This window comes from Aedes aegypti, chromosome 3 (assembly GCF_002204515.2).
Source record: "Aedes aegypti strain LVP_AGWG chromosome 3, AaegL5.0 Primary Assembly, whole genome shotgun sequence".
Taxonomy (NCBI): Eukaryota; Metazoa; Arthropoda; class Insecta; order Diptera; family Culicidae; genus Aedes; species Aedes aegypti.
The window spans coordinates 284,482,991-284,510,286 of NC_035109.1; the positions used below are offsets into that span (position 1 = coordinate 284,482,991).

Below are 27,296 nucleotides of genomic sequence, written 5' to 3' on the forward strand. Positions count from 1 at the left end.
TGAGGAAAAAAAAATCCTTAGAGAAATCCTTGGTTAAAGTGTTTGAAAAATTGAACAACACTTCTGGAGTAAATCGTTGAAAATCAGAGGAGACATCTTAGGAGATATTATTGCTTGAGTTCATGACAAAACAGAAATGTTGGACGAACTTATAGCGAAGCCGATTGAAGGATCACTGAATGAATTCCAGGATTGTCTTGGGTAATTTGTGAAACTTTTTATGGAGGAATTGTTTTAAAATTTATTGATTATCCAAAAAAAATGTGAATTGTCACTATTAAATAAAAAACATAACATCTTCTTTTATTTTGCCTTATTATTTCATAGCAATTCAAACATGCACAATGTCCGGAAAGGTACAGACTAACGAGATAAAATAGTTTTCGATATATTTTAACATGATCAGTGGAAGCGATAGGTTGCACATTTTTTCTCACCATTTCATCAACCGTGTCTTTTATTTGTTTTCAAATTTTATTTATTTGCTCGTTAATGCAATCGTCAAACTCCAGTGGGTTCCGTTGATGGCATTGATTTGTTATTATTTCATTTTGATATTTTTGAGTTTAAGTATATAGATATATCATAGCTTAGATGCGGTATTAGATTTAATAAATAACATCCTTTCAATAGCGATTATTATCGAGATTCTGAGAAACAATATGATTACGTTGTTTGTTTGTTTTTTTTTTAGTATCAGGTTCCAGTTTACATGATAAAACAATGTTCAAGAGAGAGGAGTATGAGTACATATGTCTTTTCTTTTATGCGTTTCTCATTTGCAACAATTGCTTACGATAGACGATAAAATGTCTTATTTTGAGATATCCATTTCACTGTGCAACGCATAATATGAGCCGTGAATATCATCGTGGTGTGTACAAATCACACAAATACACAACAATAACAAAATTATTTCCTCGATTGAGGAGATGGGCGTTGTTCGTTTTTCCTAATTTTCGCAAGGAGGAATGTGTTTGTGTGTTTCCGTTTAATATTATTGTTCTCATTGTTGTTTTGTTTTGTAGTCGTTAATTCGTTTTTTCTTGTTGTATGCTAACTTTAATTGACGAAACTGTATTCACAACATAATAGACGCTGTTTTTTTTAATTATTTTGTTACGATTTCAGCAAAACGTCTTACTTTCAGAATAAAATCCGTATGCGCTAAGTAGCTATGTTTGTTTAAGTGGCCAAAAGCAACATGTCAAATATTTTTAAATGGGAATGAGAATACATTCGCTTGTAAAAGTTTGTTTAGCTATTTCTGTGTTTATCATCAATTAAACACGCAACCAGGCGTAGTAATTCATACTTAATTATTATGAACATAGGCTTAATCGTAACGTAATGATTTAATTCGTTCAAAAATTAACTCCAAATAAATATTTTGAAGCAATAGTGGGTATATAACAATCATTTTTAAATTGGCTTTCCCCCATTAAGTTGACACTGAAAAATTACTTCAGCATAGTATACACTAAAATTAATCGCAAAATAGGAAACATTTAATCATCCAACAACTCCAAAAATGCCTTTGGTACCAATCCTTTGAGTAAGCCCTGCTTGCCATTCATGTAATCGCTGTTCGACGGATTGCACTCACAAACAAAGATAACCTGCAAATATAATGGAATCAGCATATTTTGTATTAAGTAGAAAATTTAGCAATCGTTATCTAAGGCGGCATCCATAAATTACGTAACGCTCTAGAAGAAGGGGGGGGGGAGTAGGCTCCAGTGTTACGGATTATACAAAAATTTGAAATTTTTCTTTAAAAAGAGCGTTACGCAGGGGGGGAGGTCAAAATTTTCCAATTTTAGCGTTACGTAATTAATGGACGCTGCCTAATGAAAGTACCTCATTTGCGGTGAGATTCAGCTCGGTGCCGTCCTTGGCATCGTACGAGCATAGAACACGTGCCCGCTTGTAACCAGGATTGACACCCAGTTCGATGTTGTTCACCCGGCCGGAGAGACCGTTCGCCTCATCGTCCTCGTAGCCTGCCACCGGGACGTATGGCTGTGGACCTCCCAAACTGCAAAGGGGGGCGCATTTTCAATACGAGCTAATTCGAGCATGTGTTCCACCAATCACTTCTATCAGGGGGAAGCTATTAAGTTAAGTGGCAAAGCAACTAGGTAACAAGGACAGCAACGCACTACTAGGTATATAATTGCAGGGTATTTGTAGTAAGAGGAGGCAATTTTAAAGGGGAAAGGTGTGTAACTTTGTATGTTGATGAAAATATTATTATCCCTGGCCCATCAGCAGATGTTGCAAAAGCCAACTCTAAGAGCAATTCTTAAGATTTCAGTCTTACTCTATGGATTCAACTTATCGGAGCAGGATGCGCGTGCGTTTCAATATATCTTTAAGGAACATAATTGGGTTAATTCTACGAGTGGCGTGAGGTGACAATTCTTGATTCGAGTGGAGTGACTCGCCGTGTAAATCAAATGAAGAGTCACTTCACTCGAGTCGAGAATTGTCACCTCGCTATATGACACCGACAATTGTCACCTCACGCCACTCGTAGAATAAACCCAAAAAAAAGTCCACAAAAAGTCATCAAAACATGAAGAAAAAAACGTTTAATCTACTTTTGTTGATTTTTCTGTAAATTTATAATAGTTGAGCTAGCATAGCTTCAAATTTCGACAAAATCGGACAGATTTTGACGATTTGACAAATGTTTGAATTCTGAATTTCCTTAAGGTGAAGATGAATCGAAGCCAAACCTCAAATTTTCAAGAGCACAAATCTGGAGAACCAAATATCCGTTTAAACTGAAAACTTAATCGATTAGTCACTAGCTGGTGGTGATTAATCGATTAAATTTTCTGCTCGAACGAGTGTTCGGTTCTCCAGATTTGTGCTCTTGAAAATTTGAGGTTTGGCTTCGATTCATCTTCACCTTAACCGTGTCAAATATGGTACGTCCACGGTATACTACCGTAGCCAGTACGGAAAATACCAGCATCGAAGCAAACAGATCGGTATGAATTACGATTCGTCAAAGCACATAATGCACTGTGTAAAACGCATAATGCGAAACCATTAAGGTGATAATTAAAGTCTACAATCTTCTTTGTGTGCCGTACGTTGGCCATCTCTGGGCTAAACTATCACCTTGAAAAACTATTTTGTAATTTTTGTCTATTTTGTTCTTTACAGGAAATTCTTCTTATATACTAGTAATCTATTGAATTTGTTCAAAACCGTCACTACCTATCTATGTAAAATTTGAAAACACATTTAAATGTATACAAATTGAAAGTTAGCTATAACAAGCACATTGAAAGCACACGAGTCAAATTCCAGGTGGAAACGACAACCCTATTCCAGTCTTTAGGAAGAAAGACTTCACTTGTCTCAGTCGACCGAAGGGGACAGAGTTCAGAAAGCTCATCAAGTTTTGATTCTTCAAGATGTTTGTAGCTAGGAAGTGGGTTTAAGACATTTTAAAGGACAGATATGTCGTTGGGATCGCTGTTGGCCACCAGCTCGGCGATCACACTGTCATCGACGATGGAAAACGATGCCGGGACTGGTTTTGACTTTTGAGGAACTGTGGCCACGGGAATGTCTTCCTCGGCCATCGCGTGCAGTGTAATCGTTTGCTGTTGCCATTGCTGGTTAGAAGGTGAGTTGCTGCCTTGTGTCAGTAGTTGTACGGAGAGCTGATGCTGAGACGAGCTTAGATAGGGAGGTCCACTAGTGAGGTCTACGTCCTCACTGTTAACGCGCAATCGGGGCGTTGGTGGACGCATGCTGTCGGTTTGATAGATATTTTTCCGCGATGGATTAGCAGACAGAGGAAGAAGGCGATTTGTAGAGAGAAAGAGAGTAGTTAAGTTGACTTTTCTGTAGTCCTAAGCTGGGTGATAGTATGTGCGGTGTGGACTAGACATGGAAGCTTGGCGGCTAGTTTATGGATATCTAAACACTGAGTTACACAAATAGGACACTTACCTGGCCAGTTCGCGCTGTAGGTCGCTCATAATTTTGTTACACTGTCCGTAGTACCGCACTTGAGATTCCACGAAGGCATGTAGATGTCGTAGATGAGTGGCTTGCGTTGTGCTGATTCCCTCCAGCAGGAGTTTTGTAATTTCGGCCTGCCGATCGAATTCTGACTGCGCTACCCGGAGGTCTCGTTCGGCCTGAAAATGCCCGAATATAATGTATGTAGTTGGGTGATTTCTTTTTCATTTATGCATGCAAATTTAAGCGTGTTAACGTGCATTTTCTTAATCTACATCAAAACAAAGAATACTGTCGTTGAATGAGATTCTACTACATAATTGCTACGCTTTTAAGCATCATTCTATGAATCTACAGCTGAAATGGTATAACTACTAACTATACCTGGTCCAGAACTGCCTCAGGAGAAATTCCATCCTTCTGTCAGTTAAACGTTACAAGAAAACAGAGGAGGTAAAAGATAAGGTGCGGTTAGGTTAGTGCAAGTTAGTAGATATCTGAGATGGCTATTTCATGCACGTTTAGTTAAGCGACCTGTGTTGCCTGAATGATGTCCTCAAGTCAAGAAGGTTTCATTGAAATTACATATCTGCCAGAATATTAACATTGTTCCTCTTACCGCTGGAACCTAGAGTCACTATATTTACAGTCTAATGAATAGCAATTCCTGAGCACTGGACAACGAGAACACCTGATCAAAATTCTGGTAACTTGATAACAAGTTCAATTAATTGCTTGAATGCCCATTTTATTTTCACTGTGAAAATTTTTTTTTTTTTTAATATATTTATGAACATAATGGCGTATATTCACTTCATACCATAATTTCGGGTGAAATTGATCATTTTTCATGGTTTTTCTTGTCTCTTTTCTCTAATGTTGACAATGTCAAACAACTAAATGCAGGAAAACAAGTACGAAGGGGAGCCTCATTGACTCATATAGGTAAATTTTCCAACAAATTCCATTTTAATGCTAAGTAATATCTCTAAAATAAAAAATCAGAATATCTCATTTCGGGGTGAAATTGATCACTTAATCAATGCAATTATTGTTAGTTATTAAATCAAATCTACATTACGCGGAAAACGCCTAAATGTATGCAATTTCCAAAGGAATTTCCTGGTATCTAACAAAAATTCAATTATTTCCAAAAAATGAGCAAATTGGAACAAGTTTTGGTTGTGAAATATGGTTTGAGGATAAATCTCTAGCAGCCTCACAAACTTTCAGGCTTATACCATGTTCAAATCCTGGTTAATGGATGTTTGTCAATCCTGCACCTTACATGATTGTGTAATTTTACATTATTTTCATAGAAATAAACATTCTTTAACACAAAAACTTCATAACACACTATCATTGCAGGTTACATTGAAATATGTGCTCCATTAGGAAGAGATAAAATCGAGTGACACGGTGATCAATTTCACCCTACTTATCAATTTCGCCGGAATTTACGGTACCGTAAAATGGGGCGAATACCATTTATTTGATAAAAAATAAAAATTATATCGTACAAATATTTATGAAAATGTTGTATGTTTCTATTCACCCCGCAATGGGGCGAATAGAAACACTGTTCAGTAAATATCAATACTTTTTCCATTTTAATGAAAAAATAAACACATTTTCAAGTGCATCTTGAAGAAATATCAAAATGTTTTTACTTAGTGAAGAAAAAAAATAAAATTTTTAAAACAAAGTTCAATTTTCGATCGTTTTTGAATTCAGCCAAAATGGCGGATGTTTCAAGCTATCAAAAATGATTGAAATTTCAATATTTTCTTCTTGTTTTTTTTAATGAGAAATGTAGCAAAATTTTAAATTTGAAAATAGTTTAGCGATACTCTGTTGTTATTGAACTAATGGAAAACAAATATTTCAGTAAGTTTTTAAAGTTCATTTTTACATAATAGTCGCATTTTTAACTGAAGGTCGCTTTGTTTCTATTCGCCTCACTTTTTCTATTCACCACGTTTTACGGTACATAAAAAAAAGATATAATAACCAATGAAGTCTTTGCAAGTTTGACCAGAATAAGAAACATTTCTTATTGATTGATAATCAACATATTAACCAGTCACAATACTGCCCCCACAAATTCAAGCTTTCTTAAACTATTATGTTTGGTTGGCTCCGAAATTTCTATCCGTTAGACTATACATATAATGATTGTACTCAAACCTAGCGTATGATCAATCCACCATATACCGTGTTTAAAAACTTAACGTGGAATACCGTGTTAGGAAATTGGGAACTAAATGTACCTGGTTCTCAGCGACCTATGGACCGATTTTCTTTTCGCAGTTGCAATTTGTATATTTGACACGTGTTTAGATCATGTTTTGGTTGATTGAAGTTGAAAAGTGTTGCAAGTCACCCCGTTTCACGATAGCGTTTATTGAGCATTTAGCTGAGCAGCAGATTTTCTTCCACTGCTAAAACGTTCCTGAAGCTATTATGGAGTTACCTCTCTCTGAACATGAAATTTGCACAGAATAAAGTACCGTCAAACGGGGTGACTTGCAACACTTTTCAACTTCAATCAACCAAAACCATGATCTAAACGTCATCTAAAAATCTAAATACCTTGTAGAACTTTTAATGACTGGCTCGCCTACAGAATGACGTGACAGAAGATTGAATATCAAAAGTCATAGAAAAGGTGAAATTTATTCAAATGACTTGCAACACTCAATGGTAATTTTGTTTTTGCCAACAAAATGTTGATATTTTTTATTAGCCACACTTGTTAAGTATTGTTATGCATGTATTTAAAGCCTTCGAACCAGTACAAGAGCATTTTGAATACGGTTTTGTAAGAAAATAATTAAGTTTTTTTTGTATGAGGAAAAGAGGCGTTAATTTATCAAGGTCCAAAATCTTAACTGAACAATATTTTTAAGAAGTGTTTGTAGTTGATCGATGATTTTTTACTCTTTTGATTATAATGTAGACCTAACACAAAAGTTTTTCACTTTTATAAAACTCTAAATTGCTTAGGAATAAAGTGTTGCAAGTCACCCCGCACAGGTACATTTTTATAAAAAATATTTTTATTAAAAACCTACAATTTCGTAAAATAAAATTCGTCATATTATCAATTATTAGTTATAGAAACACCATGCAGAGTATTACTTTTGTAAATCAAATCTATCTCATGTTTTCAGGTCACGATTTTGAACCTCCATCAAATATCAGTTTTCAAGACATTCAAAAGAATTATGTTTAATGTACAAACATATTTATAATAACAGCTTTAATCGTGGCCCCTACTTGAATTGTGAGTCACACGTATTGAAGCACCGATTCAAAACGAATTTTCTTTTGAAATTTGTGTTTTATAGTGAAATTTATTAAGAAAGATGATGGGTCCAAAATCATTGAAAACGAAAATCAGTCCACAGTTCGCTGAGATCCAGTTGCTTGAACATTTAATTTCCACTTTTTTACATCGTGGTATTCGGCATTTTAATCTCCAATTTATACAATTTTATGCATTATAACGGTTAGTAATAAGTAAGATCTCTCACCGTTTGCTGCCCCAACATGCTTCTTGCCTTTCGTACCCTGTTCTTGCATGCATCAAGGTCCAACCTAGAATATTAAATAATTCCCGGTCAATAATCGTAATGTGCCCCTCCCCTCGCCAAACTCACTTACCTCTTACTTTCCAGGATACCCTTTTCCTTCGTAATGGTTTTCATTTCTCCTTCCAGGAATTTTTTTAGCGGCTGAATGAAACACATACCGGCCGATCCGATAAAATCACGCTCACACGAGCCCAGCTTTTGCTCGGCCTGCCCGACCTTGATCAGCGCACTGCCGTACGCGCCATCCTGGCCAAATTCACCCCCTCCTTCGATCATGTCCAGCCCCAGGTATTCCAAGTTACTCAGCCTTTTCGGTTTCTGTTTCTCGATTTTCTCAAATATGAAATCTTCCACCCGGTTGGCCGGATTCGGTATCAGTGCCGCTTCCGTGTCCCGAACGATTTTCTCCGTCCACGTCCGGGCGCAGTCCGACCGTTCGCTCAGATGCTCAAAGTGGCGATCCATTTCGGTTTTCTCCGATGTGCCCAGCTTTTCCTCGGTCAACTGTAAGCATATAGATGAAACATATTACATAAATGGCTCTAACAAAACAAGGTGATCTATATTGCTCCTTTTCCGATTATACATCGTTTGTATGTAATGCATTGCTTCAGGAATATACATTGTTAATTTTAACAAGTAAGAAATGACAGTTATTGTTATCTGTTTAACCAACAAGTAGCTTGTCATCTAATGAAATATAAATTGTGCTCAAAATAATACTGAACTAGCTTGCCCCTGCTTACCCTAATTTCAGGGCTGATAGTGGTCGATGGGCCTTCCTTAGCCGAATGGTTAGAGTCCGCGGCTTCAAAGCAAAGCCATGCGGAAGGTGTATGTGTTCGATTCCATGAACATAGAGTATAATCATACCTGCCACATGATATACGAATGCGAAAATGGAAACTTTGGCAAAGGAAGCTCTCAGTTAATAACTGTGGAAGTGCTCATAAGAACACTAAGCTGAGAAGCAGACTCGCAGTGATGACGTAATGCAAAGAAGAAGAAGAAGAAGTGGTCTAGTAGCAAACAAATAGTGACTTTAGTGACTAAAATTATCAAAAAAGTTAGTGGGATCAATGATAAGATGTTGCTTTATGGTTGGTTTGACTTTATTAACGAGATGTTTAGCCCTGGGCTAGTTCATCTCGGGACCAACGGCTTTACTTCCCTTCCGAAGGGACAAACTCTGTTAGAGAATTTAGGAAAAAAATAACGTGTTTGTTTATCAATCAAGGATAGTAAATATAACAGGGAGAACCAACTAGTGTATGCAATTGCAGAAAAGAGGTACGCAAATTGTCTTTGCAAACCAATATCGCCAAATAGGTACTAGAAAGAAGGTTAACAATCAGCTCTATCAGCCATTTGGGTTCCGCACGAGTAGTTATATATATAACTAGGCTAGGTGTCTGGGTTCGAATCCCGGTTGGTCCAGGATCTTTTCGTAAAGAAAATTTCCTTGACTTCTCTGGGCATAGTGTATAATCGTACCTGCCACACGATATACGAATGCGGAAATGGCAACTTTGGCAAAGAAAGCTCTCAGTTAATAACTGTGAAAGTGGTCATAAGAACACTAAGCTGAGAAGCAGGCTCTGTCCCAGTGAGGACGTTAATGCCAAGAAGAAGAAGAAGAAGAAGAAGAAGAAGAAGAAGAAGAAGAAGAAGAAGACGAGTAGTTATACAAATTGAACACACTTCTCTTCACAAGGATTTCGATGTTCTCGTTGGTTGCAAAAGATATATCCCAGAGCGTGATATATTTTTTTATTCTCTAACTTTATTTGTTTAAGCTGTATTCGCCGTTAGGCATCACGTCAGCTGAGGCACTGTTCCGGAGTAAGACATGATTTCCATGAATGGCTTGTAGTTAGAAATCAGGCCAATAAGTAGTTGTAATGTATGAAAAATGTACTTTTCAATTGAACGTTTCAGTAATCGATTTATTGAAATGAATCACTCAGCAACAATTCGTCACCTAAAAATGCCCAATTCTTTTCTTCTTTTCCAACAATAATTTTTGATCGATTAGTCATCCATTTTTGGCGACCAATCGATCATGTTTTCAGCTTGAACCACTATCTGATTCTCTAGATTTGTACTATTGAAATTTTAAGGTTTGGCTTCGATTCATCTTCATCTTAAAGGCTAGGGAATTAGCGCCAATATCACTATTTCTTAACAATCAATATTGTGCAACATGCTTTGTCCAAGCATTCGTTATAAAACGTAGTCGATCCAAGAGGTTGGAAAGAAATGTTAAAATTTAATCGGGTACACGATATTAGGCATAAATACGTTAGGCATACGGGCGTTAGGTATAAATACAATAGGCATAATAAACGTTTGGCCTAATCGACGTTTGGCATAATGGACGATTCAGAGGCGTCGCGTCCACATGTGCAACATGTGCACTGCACAGGTGGCAAATCGTTCATCATAACAACCTACAATTACTACGATTCTTTAATTCTCTCAATAAAATTTAGCCTATTTCAATTATCTTTATCATTGATCATCGCAATTTTCACCTTTCAAAATATTTGTTGTTATATTTTTGCTATTCGAATTAAATGCAAAAGCTGTTTGGTGCGGCGCGAGATCTGTGCCCTAATTTTCCCTACGCGCTCAGTGCGATGCATGCTACGCAACACTTTGTTCCACGCTACACGTTACTGCTGTGACGATGAAACCCAACGTGTGCACTCTCATCGGGAGACGCGTTGCTTTTCGTCGTACACACAATTCTGTATATGTGGTAGAATGTTTTTTGCACTACAAATGCCAGTGTGTAAGTAGCAAAAGCGTCAACTCTGGACGGTGCACAGTCTTGCCACATCAATCTGTGCGAGCGAGCGGTGGGGAGACAAGAGACAAATCAATCCACGAGAGAGATCCATTTTGCTTGCTCTCTTTTTTCCTTCGCGCTTTCAACATCACCACGCTTGTGGTGTGAAGTACTGGCGTGATTTTGACGTAGGACTACGTCTTTGTTTTCTATATTGGGGTGCACTTTAAAAGTACGGAAAATGAGACATGTAACGAAATTAGGAGAGATTTTGAACGTTAATAACTCAGTTGTTTATGAACCAATTATTACGATAGTAGTATCATTCTATCAGAAATGTATCTACGCATCGTTAGTAATATATCCGATAAGTGAATTTTGTTGTTTAACTATTGAAAATTTGATAAATGTTGACCCCTTTCTTATACAACCAATCACGTTCAAGCATTTTTCGACGGTATCGCTTCCCACTATAAAAGCAAACGGGTCCCTGCTTCTTCCCTCAGTCTTCTTTTTGCGGTCGGACTGTGAACACGATTGGGCGAGTCATTCTCGCTTTGCTTTTGCACCCGCGTCACAGTCCAATTTGTGTCGTCGGAAGAGCAAGACGCAAGATTGACTTGCGGCGGCGATGATGATGGCTTGGGCGCTTCTCCGAGCGGCGGACTACTGCCGCGCTCATAGATTTCGACTCGTGATAAATTGGTGGTCAAGAAGCAAGCCCGGTAGGAGCCAAATACCAGAAGCCCCCAGAGTTGCTGATCCGAAGAGCTGCTGCTAATCGAACGTCAGACTAGTGAAATCGCTCAAGATTTCAAGAGTGAGCATCGTTTCAAGATTTCAAGTTGTGCCCGGGGATCCAATACCCGTTGCTGTTGTGCGCCATCCACGCCACGAACCATTCAGCTGGTTCGTCGTATAAGCAAATTTCCCGTTTGACCATGGCAATCATGTGATAACATCCCGTAGTGCTACTTATCTGACCGTATCGAGGCTAAGAAAGCCATTGGCCCTTGTCAGGACCATCTAATTTGTGGAATAGAGTTGAAGGAATAATATTTCCGACCTTATTACATCTTATATTCCTCAATCAATCTCGCAGCTTCGTATAAAGTTTAATTTGTTATGAATAATTGATGGCACGACAATTTGAGACTATTCGTGGACGCTGCTGCAGTGCCGTCGGGGTAAATGCTCAACATTTCACAACGATTGTAAACTAGAGTGGCATTCCCAACAGTGTCTTTGATTTGCCATATTTTATGGGAGCATTTCGATTATGAAAATTATCACATGTAACAAAATTGCGACATATTTAGAATGGTTTTGAAGAGAAATTCTGATTGAACAATTTTCATCATTTTGGCACCCATTAATCAGAAATTCACCTTCATACTAAAGAAAACTATTGATTATCAATAGCTAACTAGAGAATATTTAGAAAATGTCAAGCATTCCAACTATTCATGTTTGATCAATTTCTCACGCATTATAATTTTTCGCAAGTAATTCTAAGCCCAACACATTATTGGAACATACCCATTCTCCAGATTGGTCGACTAGAAGAGAAGAGCACGAATGGGAGGAGCATGATCTGCTAATCTAAGAGTTTAAAGCATGCTTCCTTCGCCAGATTCGGTTTCATTCCATTTTCGCTTTCGAGCTGGTAAGAGCTCCACCGAACCTGCTTAGCGAGGAGCACCTCGCAGCCAGAAGCCTGCTGAGCTGTTGATCAGCATCTGGTTTATGAGATTTCGGCTCGTGATGAACTCATCTGTGGTGCAGTCAAGAATCAAGCCCGTTAGGCATCATTACTACTATTATTAGACAAATCGAGCGTCCGGCTTGTGGTATCGCTCAAGATTTCAAACTTTTTCAGATTTCGACTTCAGCCGTGTGATCTAATACCTGTTGCTGATGTGTGCCACGAAACATTCAACTGGTTCGTCTTATTATGTATCCGGTAGAAATCAGAACCAACATTTATTTATAATAATTGTTTTCTCGGGCCCCGTGCGTCGCAGCTACCTAATATGTGAATAGTGCGCTGTGTTCATAAAAATCGTAAGAATGCAGCGCCACACTAAAAAACTGATTTCAAAATCGCGCGAGTTGAGGCGCGTCGCGAGTCTCACTGGCGCGATCCGGTTTGGTGGCGGTGCGACAATATAAGCAGAGAACTTATACAAATTTCTACACTTGCGTTGGGGATTCTTCGTTTAACCATGGCAATCAACTGATAACATCCTGTAGTGCGATTCATCTATGACAGCATCCGAGCTAACAAAGCCTTTGGCTCTTTCAGGGCCACCAAATGTGTGTAAGAGAGTTAACAGAGTAATATTTCCGACTTTATTTATCACAGTGCCAAGCAATGAATAATGTTTCTCTCAAACCATAAGATCAACAAAGCGATGACTGAAGTTTTCATTATAATCCTCGAATAACTTCCTATAGACACATTGCTGTTAAATATTATTTAATTAGAATTACTTAGATTTTGCTTCAGCATGCTGAACAAGCCTCAATCACTACTGTTCTTTCCAATGCTACCATATATTTCATAGGAGGTTACTAATATAATTTCAAAATGATCATACAACCTGAAGTGAAATTTCACATTTTCAAAGATAAATATGACGAATTCATCGGATAAAGATAATGTATATTTGGGACATGATTAAACGTACACTTGGCTGCAAATCGTTATATGCATAAGTATTTACGAAAGTTTCGAGCACTGAAAACAGTATGAAGTCAAAACGAGCAACAAGAACGACATCAAATTCAGTTGAATTAACTATCGTGGTCCTACGTCACCAGTTCGTACAACCGCATAGGGATGTACCCTTATAGTTTTTTAGACGGCTGACGGTAAGAAGTTTCTGTAAATTTGAGACTCAGGGCCCGCGCGTTTTTTTTGTACAATACTGGTTAAGAACCTCGCTTCCAGCATACAGTATTAGCGCGGTGGTACTTGTGATGGTCAATCAGAAAATGAATTCAAAAGCGGTCGTGCCCTCCGTACCGTCATCGTTAGTATGACGCTTGTGGTGTGGTTAAAAAGCGAGCAATTTTCTTGATGCGTGCACCAAGCACACGAAACGAACGATCTTGTAATAATTTTATGTAAAAATATGTGGGTTATGATCACTAACTCTATATTGCAATATTAGTTAGAATCCAGTGCTTTATAAATCGAAACTGATGACCCGCATAATTTGAATTATTTTTATATGCAATTTTACAATTTCTCCATAATGATGACTAATCGTTGAAATTGAAAAAGTGAAAAAATAAAACTAAACGACTCGATTAGCATCTGCAATCATAAATGTTTTTAATCAACTGAAAGGCTAGAAAAAAATTATATTTGAAAACGAAGGTTAGTAAAGATTGATTATACATTTTATTACCTTAGAAAAAAATGGTTTGAATCCAAGGTATACCTAATAATGACATATATAAAATGACACTAATGTTGTTTCCGTTTTTAGGAACTGGGTCGGTTATCAGCACATAACTAAACCAACGTCAAGCAAATTATAGTTCGGTCGAACTTGAATCGGGTTGGGGTTGAAACTGTGGTTCAGAACAGGTTGCGCCAGTTTCAACCTAGGTTCAACAACGAATTCAACATAAATTAGAAGTGCACATGTTGATAATTAGGCCACGCGACGCCTCTGGGACGATTATACAAAATTTAAATGCAGATGATTGATGTGAAAAGTGTGCTGACTTTATTGATTATTCTTCTTTAAAACGCGGTTGTCTTGCAGTCGTTCCATAGCTATTAATCCCTTGAGTTCAATTTATAGGACAATACCTGATTAACGTTCAACGCATATAGCATGTACCAAGTCTCATATCATGGCATTTGACCAAACTAATTTGGCATAAGGCATGTACACTGTACAGTATTGGACAAAACATTTGCAACTTTTTCAATTTTCCATACAAAATGAGCAACTTTGGTAAGCCATATCTCGGTTATTTATGGACCGATTTGAATGAAATTTTGGCAGAACATCAGACATAACTTGAATTTTAACATATATTTTTGAGTGATTTTTCCAATCACAAGTTTGAAAGCAGTATCGGATTGACTAAAGTAACGATTTTTTATAAATGAAATAACTAAATATATTGAAGAAACAGCTTTATGGTATCTTCTGCAAAGATGTAGATTTTAGCGAACAAGTTTGCTGAAGACAGTTTTTGAGTAGGGCTATCAGATTTTGAAATAAATAGTTTTGAATTTTGCGTCGAAAATTACACTTTAGTTAAACCGTTATTACTTATAAACTCGTGATTGAAAAAAATATTCCAAAACAATATGTTAAAATTCCAGTTATATCTGATGTTCTGTGAAAATTTTATTCGAATCGGTCCATAAATAACTGAGATCTAGCTTACCAAAGTTGGTCATTCTGTATAAAAAATCGAAAAAGTTGCATATGTTTTGTCCAATACTGTAAGTGAGATTGATTTTGCACTGATTAAGAGTGAAAGACAGAAGCAAGTGAAAGATACAACTTCAAAGTTCCTAAACGAGTTTCTGACACTCTTTGAATAACATCTGCTTGGAATTCCTGAGAGTCTCTGGTTTGCCTTCCGAAAGAGTTTTGTTAGGATCCTGTCAGAAGGGGGGTTGAAAATTCCTTCTACAGTCGAAAATCACTGTAGAAAGTTTACTAGCAATTCATACTGTACTGGTTTTCACTAAAATTTGTTCATTTATTTTTGTTTCGTTTCCTAAGGAGATTCTCTCCGAAAAAAAAATAGTAAAATTTGCATACTTTACGTTATAACTTCTTGGCATTACTTCCTCACTGGGACAGAGCCTGCATCTCAGCTTAGTGTTCAATGAGCTTTCTTTGCCAAAGTTGCCATTTTCGCATTCGTATATCGTGTGGCAAGTACGAAGATACTCTATACACAGGGAAGTCAAGGAAATTTCCATTACGAAGAGATCCTGGCCTGACACGAATCTAACTCAGAAACCTTCAGCATGGCTTTGCTTCGTAGCCGCGGAATCCAATCAGCTGGCTAAGAAAGGCTCAGAATCCAGATGCCAGAATTTAGTCCGAAAAAAATGAAAAGTAAAATTTTCATACTTTTCGTTTGAATGTCTACGAAATATTCACCCGAATTTTTCCAAAAAGTTTGACGGGATTTTTCCTAGACATTTTGATTTCCTATCAAATTATCTGCATCTATGAAACATTATTGCTGTTGAGTTAGAAAAGCTGACCCTGTCTTTAGTATCTTTATCATCAGACCACGAAAATAGTGACCAACTCACTAAAAAGAGACTACCTACCAGCCCTGTAATTTGAAATTGATGGACGATGTACCCAAACAAATCGATAAATCGAAGTAGAAAATTTGGCACCGATTTCATGGGCTATTTAAAAATTTAGCTTCCCACCAAGCTGGACTCACCTGAACCACCCGTGAAAGTGTGGATCCCGCATCCTTGACGAACTTTTTCACGTCGAAATCTGGCATTTTTATGTTCATCCTGGATTATTGTCCTGTGACTAGAAAATCCTCTGCCGCCTACGGTCAATCACGATTGGTGCGGATGATTGACTCACCACCTCCAGACAGATGCAATGATAACGATCGGAACACAACACAAAGCAGCGGAACTGCGGAAGAAACTACCGCCGAGGTCAGAAAAGTGGGCTAAAGTTTTCCGAAAGTTTTATGCGGCCGATGCAAAAATTTTCTCTCCCTTTGTGTGTTATGAAAAACGTTTGACAGCGAACTGTTATTGATTTTTATTTTTCTCCTTTTTGCGATAGCTTCGATCGCAGATTAGGGTGGTACCGCAAGGGCTTCAATTTACACCGCTGCACACCCCAAAAATATTGTAGTTAGGGTAATTGTATCAGGTCGAATCAGTTTCATTGATTTGTCGTTAATGGCGTGCTAAAGATGTAATTTACTTTTTTTTTGTCTCCATTTTCATAAAAAATAAGCATGAAAAAGTAAGCAAATAACGAATAGGGTTATGTGCTAGTATCCATCGTATTAAGCATTGATCAGTGAGAACTGCAATTTTCCCATTATTGCAGTGAATGATGCTGATACAAACCGATGCCAAACAATTCTTTCTCAAAACGGCTTTAGCATTGTACAATAACATTTTGATAAATCTTTATCTGTTTTTGGAAATAATGCAAAGAAAATGCATCTTAGCGTATTCTCAATCCGTCGTATCGTTTTCAACTCCGTTGCAATCAGTTTCCAGATTCGTCTCACAACTTACGACTCACTGTGATGTATTGAATGGTTAAAACACAATATATCAACGCTATAATAAAATGTTTTACTAGAATATATAGATCTACGGGCATCTCCCTCTATTCCTTCAGCATGATGGAATATACTAATTTCCTTTAAAATTAATTGTTCGTCATCAAAACTCAGCCCAAACATATGAACACAATTCCTTTGACCGCACAATTATGGCATTTGCTCACAGTACAGCGAAAACAACACAATCAAAGGAACCGTATTTTTACGTCGAGTGTCGCACACACATTGATGCGCACAAGCTTTTTTTTCTCAGTACGACGGATTGAACTTTGTTTACATTCTCAATTATACGCGGAGGTTGAGGACATTTCGTAAAGTTTGATGATTTATTGAAGTTTTACGGCGTGTGATTGGAATGAAATCCTTTAGTGAAGAAGTACGAAGGTTTTCCATAGTGAAAATAAGTGCCCGGCGAAGTATGTCACCCACGGGGGCGGGAAGAAACTTGTGTTGGAAAGTGGTGTGACTGATGTCGATCGCTAAGCATTTCTCTCAAATCGTGTTCGTCCATGCGATTTCGGTGAAAAAGTGAAAAGTGGATAATTGAACTGAAGTTATTTGTCGAAATGCAGTAGTTTCATTGCATTTTTGGTGTACAGGTAGACGAATCATAAAAGCTTTCACAAAATTACATTCGGAAAATGAATCTATGTTGCAGGTAAGTTGGAATATTCGCCGTAGTGGAACATTTTAAGTTTGATACGACGAATAGTAGCTCTTACGACGAAGTAGAACGAAACCCTAGTTTCTATGATATGTGAACTTAATCCATAACAATCAACTCAGTTTCTGAGTATAAATTTCTTAATGTGTTGAATTACACCGAACGGAATTAGGATTGCCTATTTTGAGGGTAATAAACAAACTCCGGTGAATTAATTATCAGGAAATATTTAGAATCTACTATTTGGGTTCATTCAAATATTACGTAACGCAAAATTTGCCAATTTTGGACCCCCTCCCTCCCCCACATAACAGCTTTTGTATGGAAAATTTAAAATTTTTGTATGGACCGTAAAACTAGGTAAGACCCCCTCCCTCCCCCTGTTGCGTTACGTAATATTTGAACAATCCCTTTTGGTTTTATTCTTATTTTCTATTGGGGCATTTTTTTCTTCAAAATAATAAAATATGCTATAATTTAGGGAATTATTCAAATATCATTATAGTAAAGCAAGGAATTATGCGTTCAATATGAATTAGGTCTCATTCATTTATTTCATAACGCTGAAATTGGCCTTTTTGGACACCCACCCACCCCCTTGTAACGCTTTTTGTATGAATATTATTCAATTTTTGTATGGGCCGTAACATCGTAGAGACACCCACCCACCCCCTCTAGCGTTATGAAATTTGTGAATGGGCCCTTACGGGTTCAATGTTGCAGGAGATCTCCACCCAAATAACTCATCGATTTGTTTTGATGTATCAAGGGCCCATTCACAAATTTCATAACGCTGATGGGGGTGGGTGGGTGTCTTTAAAATGTTACAGCTCATACAAAATTCAAAAAACATTCATACAAAATGCGTTACGTGGGTGGGTGTCTAAAATGGCGATTTTCAGCGTTATGAAATTTGTGAATAAACCCCAATGGTCTTGATGGAATAGCCTGACTAATCATGAGGACATCAGATTCAAAGTGTTATCAAAATTGTCCTATCAAATATCTGAATCACTCGTTAATTCTGGGAATGCATTTTTATTATTTCATTGTTTGATTATAACAATCGCTAAGAATTTCGAAAGATTCCAATCATTAAAATTGTTATTTTTTCTCTATCTAGCAACTGCTTGCCAAACGGATTTGAATTTGGACGATAACTACGGAGATCCATTCCAAATTAAAGTAGTTTGTTGATCATGTTCAATGAATTCTGTTTTTAAACAACGAATAATTAAAAAAAATATATCTTCAATAAAATAAAGTTTTTGCTCAATAGATTATATAATTATATGTTGTACCTTAACCAGAGCCGTAGCGGGGTATCATGGCGCCCTTGGCGAACCTCCATTTTAGCGCCCCTAAATCAGAGCTCATCAGAAATTATTTTTGAAACACTTTGAGCGATTTCTACAAGAATTTTTATGAAAATCATCAAAAGTTTAATAATTTGTTAAAATATTTTCTTAAGTTCAGAACGCATTACACTATTGACTAAAATTCGCCAAGAAAATATGTTTATTCTTTTATTTGTCCAATGAAAATATTCTGAAAACTTTTAAATGTTATCTGAAAGATGCTCTGAAAAATTCCGAAGAAATTTATAGTTCATATGGTTAGACGTTTCAGGCAAAATTTTCAAATTATGGTGAAATATGTTTTTTTTTAAATAAATCCTCCCAAACATCCATCTGTTTCTAGGCAGAGTTTTGAAATTTTTGCCCTGAAGAACTAGAAAGAATTTAGGAGCTTATGCCCAAAATAGAGTTCGAAAAGAAAAAAAATCAAATATATTACATTTTTTCAAGATATTCGTACAGAAACCGGAGAAAATTGTTTAAGATTTGAAAAGAACTTTTTTTATAAATTTTGCGTAGATTTAGTCAAGTTTTCCTCTAGAAGTGTTATTGCAAAACAGCAATGTGGAAATCACAAATTTTGTAACTAATCAATAGTAAATTACTTGAAATACATCAAAGAGTAGCTCCTCAATGATGTATTCAAATGATAATTGATATAACCATTGGCGTAAATACGGGGGGGCTAGGGGGGGCTTAGACCCCCCTAGAAAATTTTGACTCTCATGCTAAGTATACACCTTACTTAAGGGATTTTTTCGATCAGAAGAGTCAAGCTCCCTCTAGATTTGAGTTCAAGTTACGCTAATGGATATAACCATTGTCTTTGAAAGCTGTTTTCACTGTAAGATACAAAATAAAAAATCTCAATCACTGCCAGGTCAAATCTTAATAAAAAATATCGAAGAGGTGTAAAAAGTAACATTCAACCATTCTACTACAATCTTTTATGGAACACCAAACGAGTTTCAGCTTGTATAGAACATTCTTTAGGTTATTAAAAATGTATTATAGATTCTAAAATTATGTCTGCTGTGGGAATTTCGAGCAGTAAAAAATCAAATGAAGATTTAAAAATTACTCAACATTTTTTCAGAATGACACTTAAAATTATGTTTAAGACCGATCAAGACGAAGCGAGAGCTTTGCTTAGAATCCTGTCCTTGATTTTGAGAGAATCTTGACCAATTTTCTGTTGAAGTTCTGCTCATAGAGTTTCGTGGATCCCGCTCAGGATTATGTCAGATTCATGCACATTAGGGTGCGGCTTATTTTTCGAAAGTTCTCAAAACCAAAAATTCGTGTGCTCTTCTGGATTTGAATCACGTGAAAAGGGAAACCTCAAATATGATCCAAAAATATTAAGATTTAGAGGTAGCGCAAGCGATTAGAAGGTGAATTTTCAAGTTATGAAATATGACCTTCAGTGACTTCATGAAAGATGATTTTTTACTAAAAAGAGTAAAAATTTAGAGAAAACTACTTTTAACTAAACTAATTTTGATATTAGACAAATTTGTACACTTTTCTACGAAAATTTCTCTTAGGATCCAGCCCGGGATTGAATGACACTGTTTTCTACGAATATGGTCATGATTCTGCAACCTTTTTCAAGGCTTAGAATGTAGGTGGGAATGTGTTTCTTGTAATTAAAACCCCTCTACCAGCAGTTTCATTTTTACCACGAAAAAGAATATTCAAATCGTGATAACATTTTTGTTGCTCAATATTTGCACCACAGACAAACAGACGTCACACTCTCATCGCCGTCCATCGACCAACTTTTTAACGATCGACTCGAATATATGGTAGGTGGTCAATCGACCAACCGCAGCGCTCGCGTCGTTTTCGTTCGTGTTTGACGTTTGCTCACTACAGCCACCTGTTGGTCAATCGGCCAACTACAGTGGTTTTAGCATTGGGCGTACATGTTTTCGCGACTATGATTTTTATAGCGATTTGTTCTAAGTGTTACGTCTGTTTCTCTGTGTTTGCACCATTGTTTTACAAGTTCACAAAAAAAACTCTTTTAGGTTTGGTTGGTTTGACTTTATTAACGAGATTTTTAGCCCTGGGCTAGTTCATCTCGGGACCAACGGCTTTACTTCCCTTCCGAAGGAAGTCGTCACTATAACTTTTTACGTCATAAGTGACTATGTCGGGGATGGGATTTGATCCCAGGTCCTCGGCGTGAGAGGCGAGTGTTCTAACCACTACACCAGGTCCGTCCCCAAAAACTCTTTTAGGTTATGAATCCATTTCCATACCAAACATTGGTGATCTACTTTTATAGATATTCCAATGTTCCTTGGGAGACCGACGCACAATGGTCCGAGGGCGGCCAAAACCTCAAAAATCAAAATTGTTTTATCCGAACAGTAATATTTTTCCCGACTTCCTCAACACTTTTGTTGTTCAAATCCAAAGTTTGAAGCAAATTCATTGGAGTTTGAATTTTTTACAGCCCCTTGAGTGGACCGTGGATATGATTTTTCAAGAAAATTAATATTGACGATCCATTTTTCACAAGCTATTTATAAATTTAAAGAGAGCTCAAGCCGCAATAGTATCTTCAGAGAAGTTGTTTGTATATACAAAAAGCACACCTGAGTTGAATAAAAATTTTCATTATTTTCATACAAAGTGAATTAAAGTTAAAATTGTTCAAAAAACATATTATTTTTTATAAAAGTACGCTAAGACATTAGTAGCCCGCGAATGCCCGCGATGAGAATAAGTTCATTCGAAAGCTAAAAACAAGAGCTTTCAAGTAGGGTACAAATTATTTTGCGAAAACTTGCGATAGACCACTTTCAACGCATTTGAAGGTGTACGGAGTGCAATTCTATTTTAATAATAACTAGTGGTCCCGGCAAACTTCGTCTTGCCATCAAGTAGGCTATTGAAAAATGCTTTTGATCGTCCCATGTAAAATGACAGTTTCGTTCGCGCTCGGTTTTTCAACTTTCCCGGTGAATATCCTGGGATTATTATACACACGAACACGTCGGAACCCCTGACGAACAAAACTGAGAAAGAATCATTCAAATCCGTTGACCCGTTCGTAAGCCATTTCGTGACATACAAACACCATTCCATTTTTATTTATATAGATAATCCTGTAATACGCTAGTACGTGCATTGCAATCGCAGTAGCCATGAATTGCATCCCGTCCTGAGAAGAAACGAAAAACTCGCTCCAATCTTCTTCTTCTTCTTCTTCTTTTTATTTCTGGCGTTACGTCCCAACTGAGACAAAGCCTGCTTCTAAGCAGGCAGGTGTTCTTATGACCACTTCCGGAGTTATTGACTAAGGACTTTCCATGCCGATTGACCATTTTTGCATGTGTATATTGTCTGGCAGGTACGATGATACTTTATGCTCTTGCAAATCGAGAAAATTAACTTTACCAAAAGACCCTCGACTGGTGGGATTCGTACCCACGATTCTCAGGGTAGTCTAGCTGAATAGCTGCGCGTTTACCGCTAGAACTCTCTGTGCCCCTATGTATGCAATATTTTGGTGTTATACCTTATTTAAATATTGTCTATACCTTTATTTGATATTATTAGGATATTGAACGAGGGGCCCAGATAGCCGTAGCGGTAAACGCGCAGCTATTCAGCATGACCATGCTGAGGGTCATGGGTTCGAATCCCACTGGTCGAGGATCTTTTCGTAAAGGAAATTTTCTCGATTCCCAGGGCATAGAGTATCTTCGTACCTGCCACACGATAAACACATGCAAAAAAGGTCAATCGGCAAAGAAAGCTCTCCGTTAATAACTGTGGAAGTGCTCATAAGAACACTAATCTGAGAAGCAGGCTTTGTCTCAGTTGGGACGTAATGCCAGAAAGAAGAAGAAGAATAAGATTAAGACGAGATGAACATATTTACTTATGATGGTTTTTGTTTAGAGCTTCCATATCTTTGGATGAATAGTTAATATTTTTTGTCAAAAATTGCGCTTTAGTCTAGTTGTTTTTACTATTGCAGTTGTGCATGGAAAAACTACTCAAAAATATTTGTTGAAATTCAAGTAACGCCTGGCATACTGTGACAATTTCATTTCAATCCGTCAATAAATAACTGCGAACTAACCTGCTGACCATTGTATGGAAGATTAGGAAAGTTGAAAATGTATTGTCCAAACCTGAATATTCTAATTATCAGTCCAAAACAAGAAAAAATCGAAAGTAAAAGTCCATAATAGTTCAACATGACATAAAAAATGTCAAATACAGTGGGATTCCGTTTTTGGCAACAAAGTTGAAATTTTCAGTTGCCAAAAACGGAACCGTGCCAAAATCGGAACCCATATTTCAAATTTTATTTTTCAACTATTGGTTTTGAAAGCATCATTACAATGTTAATACATCATTTTTATGGAATCATAAGGCGTTGAGACTTCGAAAAGGTTCACTTCGAAGCATTTTCCCGAAGGGTTATACTATGCTATGAATCTATAGCTCCGTAATATTAAATTTGGCAAACGATTTTCTGGTCGCGTTTTTACGCCTCAACGTCAACACTTTTTTTTAGAAGTTTTATGCATATTTTTTGTATAAAAGGGCCTTGTAAAACCAATAATCGCATAAGTGACTTTTATTGAAGAACTGGACATTTTCTTAAAACTATGCTCCTTCACTATATGTTTCTGATAAAGTAAAGCATTTTATAATGATTGGTTAACTGTATCAAGAGGGCAAACATGAGCATGAGAAGATGCATAAATGTCTTGTAATTGTGTAGAATTTAATTTTTACTTGAAATAATTTTTGATTCAGCTTGATATATGTTTTACACCTGCCTTATGAAATCAACTGAAATTTACAGGATCCTGTTAGGAAACCTCAAGAACCTTATAGGAATCTTCAGGTTTTCATAAGAAATCTACAGAAAAAACGCTTGAGCTCTGAAGCATCTTGCCAAGCATCCGTAGGATCTCGCATAGAGTTCTCAGGATCTTGCTAAGGATTTTGCTATGAGTTAACATCTTGGAATTCCGCTGTGATGTTGCCGAAAATTCTCAAGTCTCCGAAGAAAAAAATTAAAAGTTTATTATTATTAGGCTACCACTAGCACACCTCAAATTCCGCTGGGAACCTTTTCAAAATCCTCAAGCTTTCGCCGGAAATATTAAAAATACTACGAGAAATTCACATTATGCCGCTTAAAATTTACAGGACGCCCTAGAGTTTATTAGGAATCACCAGCTTTTGAACATAATACTCCATAACCAGTTATACACTCTAAAGATCCCTCAAGAAGCTCTCAGTGTCCACATGGAATCTGCAGATATCCTCATGAATTCGTTATCCTTAAGGGCTCTCCAGGTTACAGTTAGGAAACTCATAGACTCAGCTCGTAAGGAACATTTTGATGATGTTGAGACCCGTATCCTTGATTAACAATCTTGTACAGAATTCTGGGTCGTCTCTTAACAAATCTAACGCCTTATAGAGTCTATAAAAAAGAGAGAACGTAGCTTTAAATAGTTGACGCAGAAATATCAATATACACACCAATACCACAGACAAAAAGTAAAAACACTCTCAGTCGTAGTTATCGCAGCTTCAATGGTATTATTGAAAATGAATTGTAATTTAGACTGTATTCGCATTTGTCATGTTATTAAATGAAATTTAAAAAATGTTATGATACACGACATTTGGCTGTACATATTTGTATCTATTATTGCGGTGTGTTTTTATATACGCAATGTATATAAATCCATAATAATAAAAACAGCGAGACAAAATTTATGATTGTAACTCTGTGTAAGTCTTAGATTTTTCGTTGCTCTTATGTTGGTGCTGGTGCTTTGTTCGAACAAGCTGTTCCAAATTTGAAGATCAGTGTTTTTTTTTATTGTATCACCTACTGGCAGACTCAAGTGGGCTGGTCACTCAATATGAATGCCTATGAAAGGGATTGGTCTTAAGTTGAAATACTGGTGGAGATTATTGGTGTCATGAAACGTTGCTTATGTATGACCAATGACCATTCTGAAGTAAATAAGCGCGTACGCGAGTCCTTAGTAGTTGGTGAGATTTGAGGAAACATCGACGAAAAAGGAGATCTGGAATGTAATCGGTGTGGAGTTGACATGCTATTCAAGTGACTAAAGCAACAGACACGATAATATTTACAAAAATTTACAAATTTTAATGGAATTGAAAAATGTTGCCAAAAACGGATCCATTTTGTTGCCAAAATCGGATCCATTTTGTTGCCAAAATCGGGGGTGCCAAAATCGGAGCATGCCAAAAACGGAGCATGCCAAAAACGGAATCCCACTGTATATAATTTCAGCTATTTTAAAGAGAGTTCGAGGTTTTGTCCGACATTTGTTCTAGATCGAACCACTGTGCGACGGCTGCATCAAATCGCCTCATTTTTTTTCACAACCTACTGTCATTTATGTATTGTTCCGAAGAGTGAATATCCGAATACGACAGAAATTCTGTAGCCTGAGAAATTAACGTGGGTTATGGCTAGGCGGCGGTCCCCAAGGAATTTCGAAAAATCTCCCGATCCAGATGACCAATGATCAATATAATAAATCAATATCATAGAAGAGTTTTTTTTTTATAATTTGTGAAAAAATGGTCCTAAAATATAAATAAATATAAATGTTCTGAGTGATGGTAAGCGGTAGAACGTGAGTTGTTCGTGGTCGCAATTCAGTTGAAGTTTTTGGCATGTAATGTGATTCCATGCTACGTTTTTCACCGATGTAGTGCTTCTTTACTCGAACTCCTTTCTATACGACAAGATAGCTGATTCCATTCTGCACTAGTAATGTGAGAAACGTGAAAGTTATTATCACAATTCCTGGCATAAACTTTTCATCTTCCATATTGAGACTCTCATATTGTGTTGTGTACTAAACCATATACACTCACTTGGATGAACACAAATAGAGCACTCACTCGTGCGGCTCACACTAAACACGCTAAACTTCATCCGCTCAGAAATGAGTGCCGAGTACACAAAATCGGCCTCTCTTCATGCAGCACAGAGTCTGTGCAAAGAGGGCTGTACACAGTTTTGTGCCAACGGTGGTAAACAAACCGAATGAGTGAAATGCGCACAGAGGAGGAACGCTTGGAATGCGGAATTCGCTTCCATGTTTGTTTTGCTTCTGAAAACATTAAAAAAACATTCCAATTTTAAAGTTTTTCAGAGATTTTTTCATTCGAATAGTCGAAGCGGAAGCAAATGGGGGAAACAAAATTTCATTTGCGACCATCTTCCGGCTTTTCGCTGGAAAAAATCCCTGAAAACTCCCCATCTTACCAACGGCCAACTGTTTGCTGCCGCGCGGGAGATGACTGACAGTTCAATTTCCATCGATACGCGCACAGCCAATGGCCAACGTATCGGTTACACATAGCATGAGTGCGACTTACACAGAATTTTCACTCAGCCAGAGAGTCCTGCATTGTTTGCCTCATTCTGTGTAGTTTTAACACATGCGCTGCGTTGAGCAAAGTTAGCGTGTGTGGAGAGCTTTGATCAACTATGGTCTAATCCACCGGGGTACTAAATTCACTCAGTCTGAGAATGGACTGATGCACGAGTTCACTAATTTGACGTTTGAGCGGTGCCGAATTCACTCGTTGCCATGGTTACATAAATAACACGGCACCGCTTAAACGTCAAATGGTGAACTCGTGCATCGGTCCATTGTGACACTTGAGCGGGGCACGCTCCCGTATGATCTCCACGGGATCTGGACCCGCTCTAGTGTCAAAATTCTTCGACCGAGTCAGTTTAGTACACCAGTGGATAAGACCATTGGTTCACATTAAGCAGATGATCGACGAAGGGAATGCGAAAATTGAGAACAAGATCGAGTCCAGCAATGCAGCCCTTGTTACTGAAATCTCCACTCTGCGTGACGAGGTAAACCAACTTAAGGTCGATTATGCACGGGACTTCAATAGTTTGTGTGAATCACACGAAAAAAACTGCAGAGCAAGTGCGACGGTCCAAGGATAACGCCGGTAAAATACTGAGATCAAATGATCTGATTCTCACTGGTGTACCGTACAGGCCCACGGAAAAAACAGATGAAATCCTGCGGGAAATAGCTACAACTCTTGGCTACAATGACTCGGATGTTCCTCCTGTTTTCACCAAACGTCTGGCTCGTATTCCTATTGCTTCTGGTTCTACGCCGCCGATCCTGTTACAATTTGCGTTCAGAGCATCCAAAAATGAATTTTTCCATCGTTATTTCGCATCAAAAAATCTAAGCCTACTTCATCTTGGCTTCGATACTGATAAGCGTATTTTTATCAACGAAAACCTCACTGAATCTACTCGCAACATCAAGGGTGCTGCACTGAAACTCAAACGTAATGGACCAGTGCACGAGTTCACTATTTGACGTTTGAGCGGCGCCGTGTTATTTATGTGGCCATGGTAACCAGTGAATACGGCACCGCTCAAACGCCAAATTAGTGAACTTATGCATCGATCCATGGACCGATGCACGAGTTCACTAATTTGACGTTTGAGCGGTGCCGAATTCACTCGTTGCCATGGTCACGTAAATAACACG

At 37.5% G+C, this 27,296-nt stretch overlaps 1 protein-coding gene across 4 annotated transcripts; it reads right to left on the minus strand.

The window, feature by feature from the left end:
- Nucleotides 1-298: 298 nt before the first annotated feature.
- LOC5572366 (endophilin-B1) lies at nucleotides 299-16,166 on the minus strand. 4 transcript variants are annotated; one of them, XM_021849594.1, is made up of 7 exons: nucleotides 15,820-16,158; nucleotides 7,654-8,087; nucleotides 7,524-7,587; nucleotides 4,372-4,407; nucleotides 3,976-4,166; nucleotides 1,861-2,038; nucleotides 299-1,619 (listed from the first exon to the last, which is right to left on the minus strand). In XM_021849594.1, the coding sequence occupies exons 1-7, from the start codon at nucleotides 15,895-15,897 to the stop codon at nucleotides 1,509-1,511; spliced, it is 1,092 nt and encodes a 363-aa protein (XP_021705286.1). In that variant the 5' UTR covers nucleotides 15,898-16,158; the 3' UTR covers nucleotides 299-1,508. The 4 variants fall into 4 exon arrangements, with proteins under 4 accessions (XP_021705286.1, XP_001660319.1, XP_021705285.1 ...); XM_001660269.2 differs by lacking the exon at nucleotides 4,372-4,407; XM_021849593.1 differs by lacking the exons at nucleotides 299-1,619; nucleotides 1,861-2,038 and adding an exon at nucleotides 3,178-3,774 and having other exon boundaries at nucleotides 15,820-16,166.
- Between the last annotated feature and the right edge of the window lie 11,130 nt (nucleotides 16,167-27,296).

What these genes read in the sequence shown, in the direction of transcription:
- LOC5572366 (XM_021849593.1), bottom strand. Translation starts at nt 15,897, where the DNA reads ATGAACATAAAAATGCCAGATTTCGACGTGAAAAAGTTCGTCAAGGAT. An exon ending in CTGAGGCAGTTCTGGACCAG is followed by an intron (nt 4,167 to 4,371) that starts GTATAGTTAGTA and finishes GGGCATTTTCAG; the next exon opens with GCCGAACGAGACCTCCGGGT. An exon ending in CTACAGCGCGAACTGGCCAG is followed by an intron (nt 3,775 to 3,975) that starts GTAAGTGTCCTA and finishes TCAAACCGACAG; the next exon opens with CATGCGTCCACCAACGCCCC.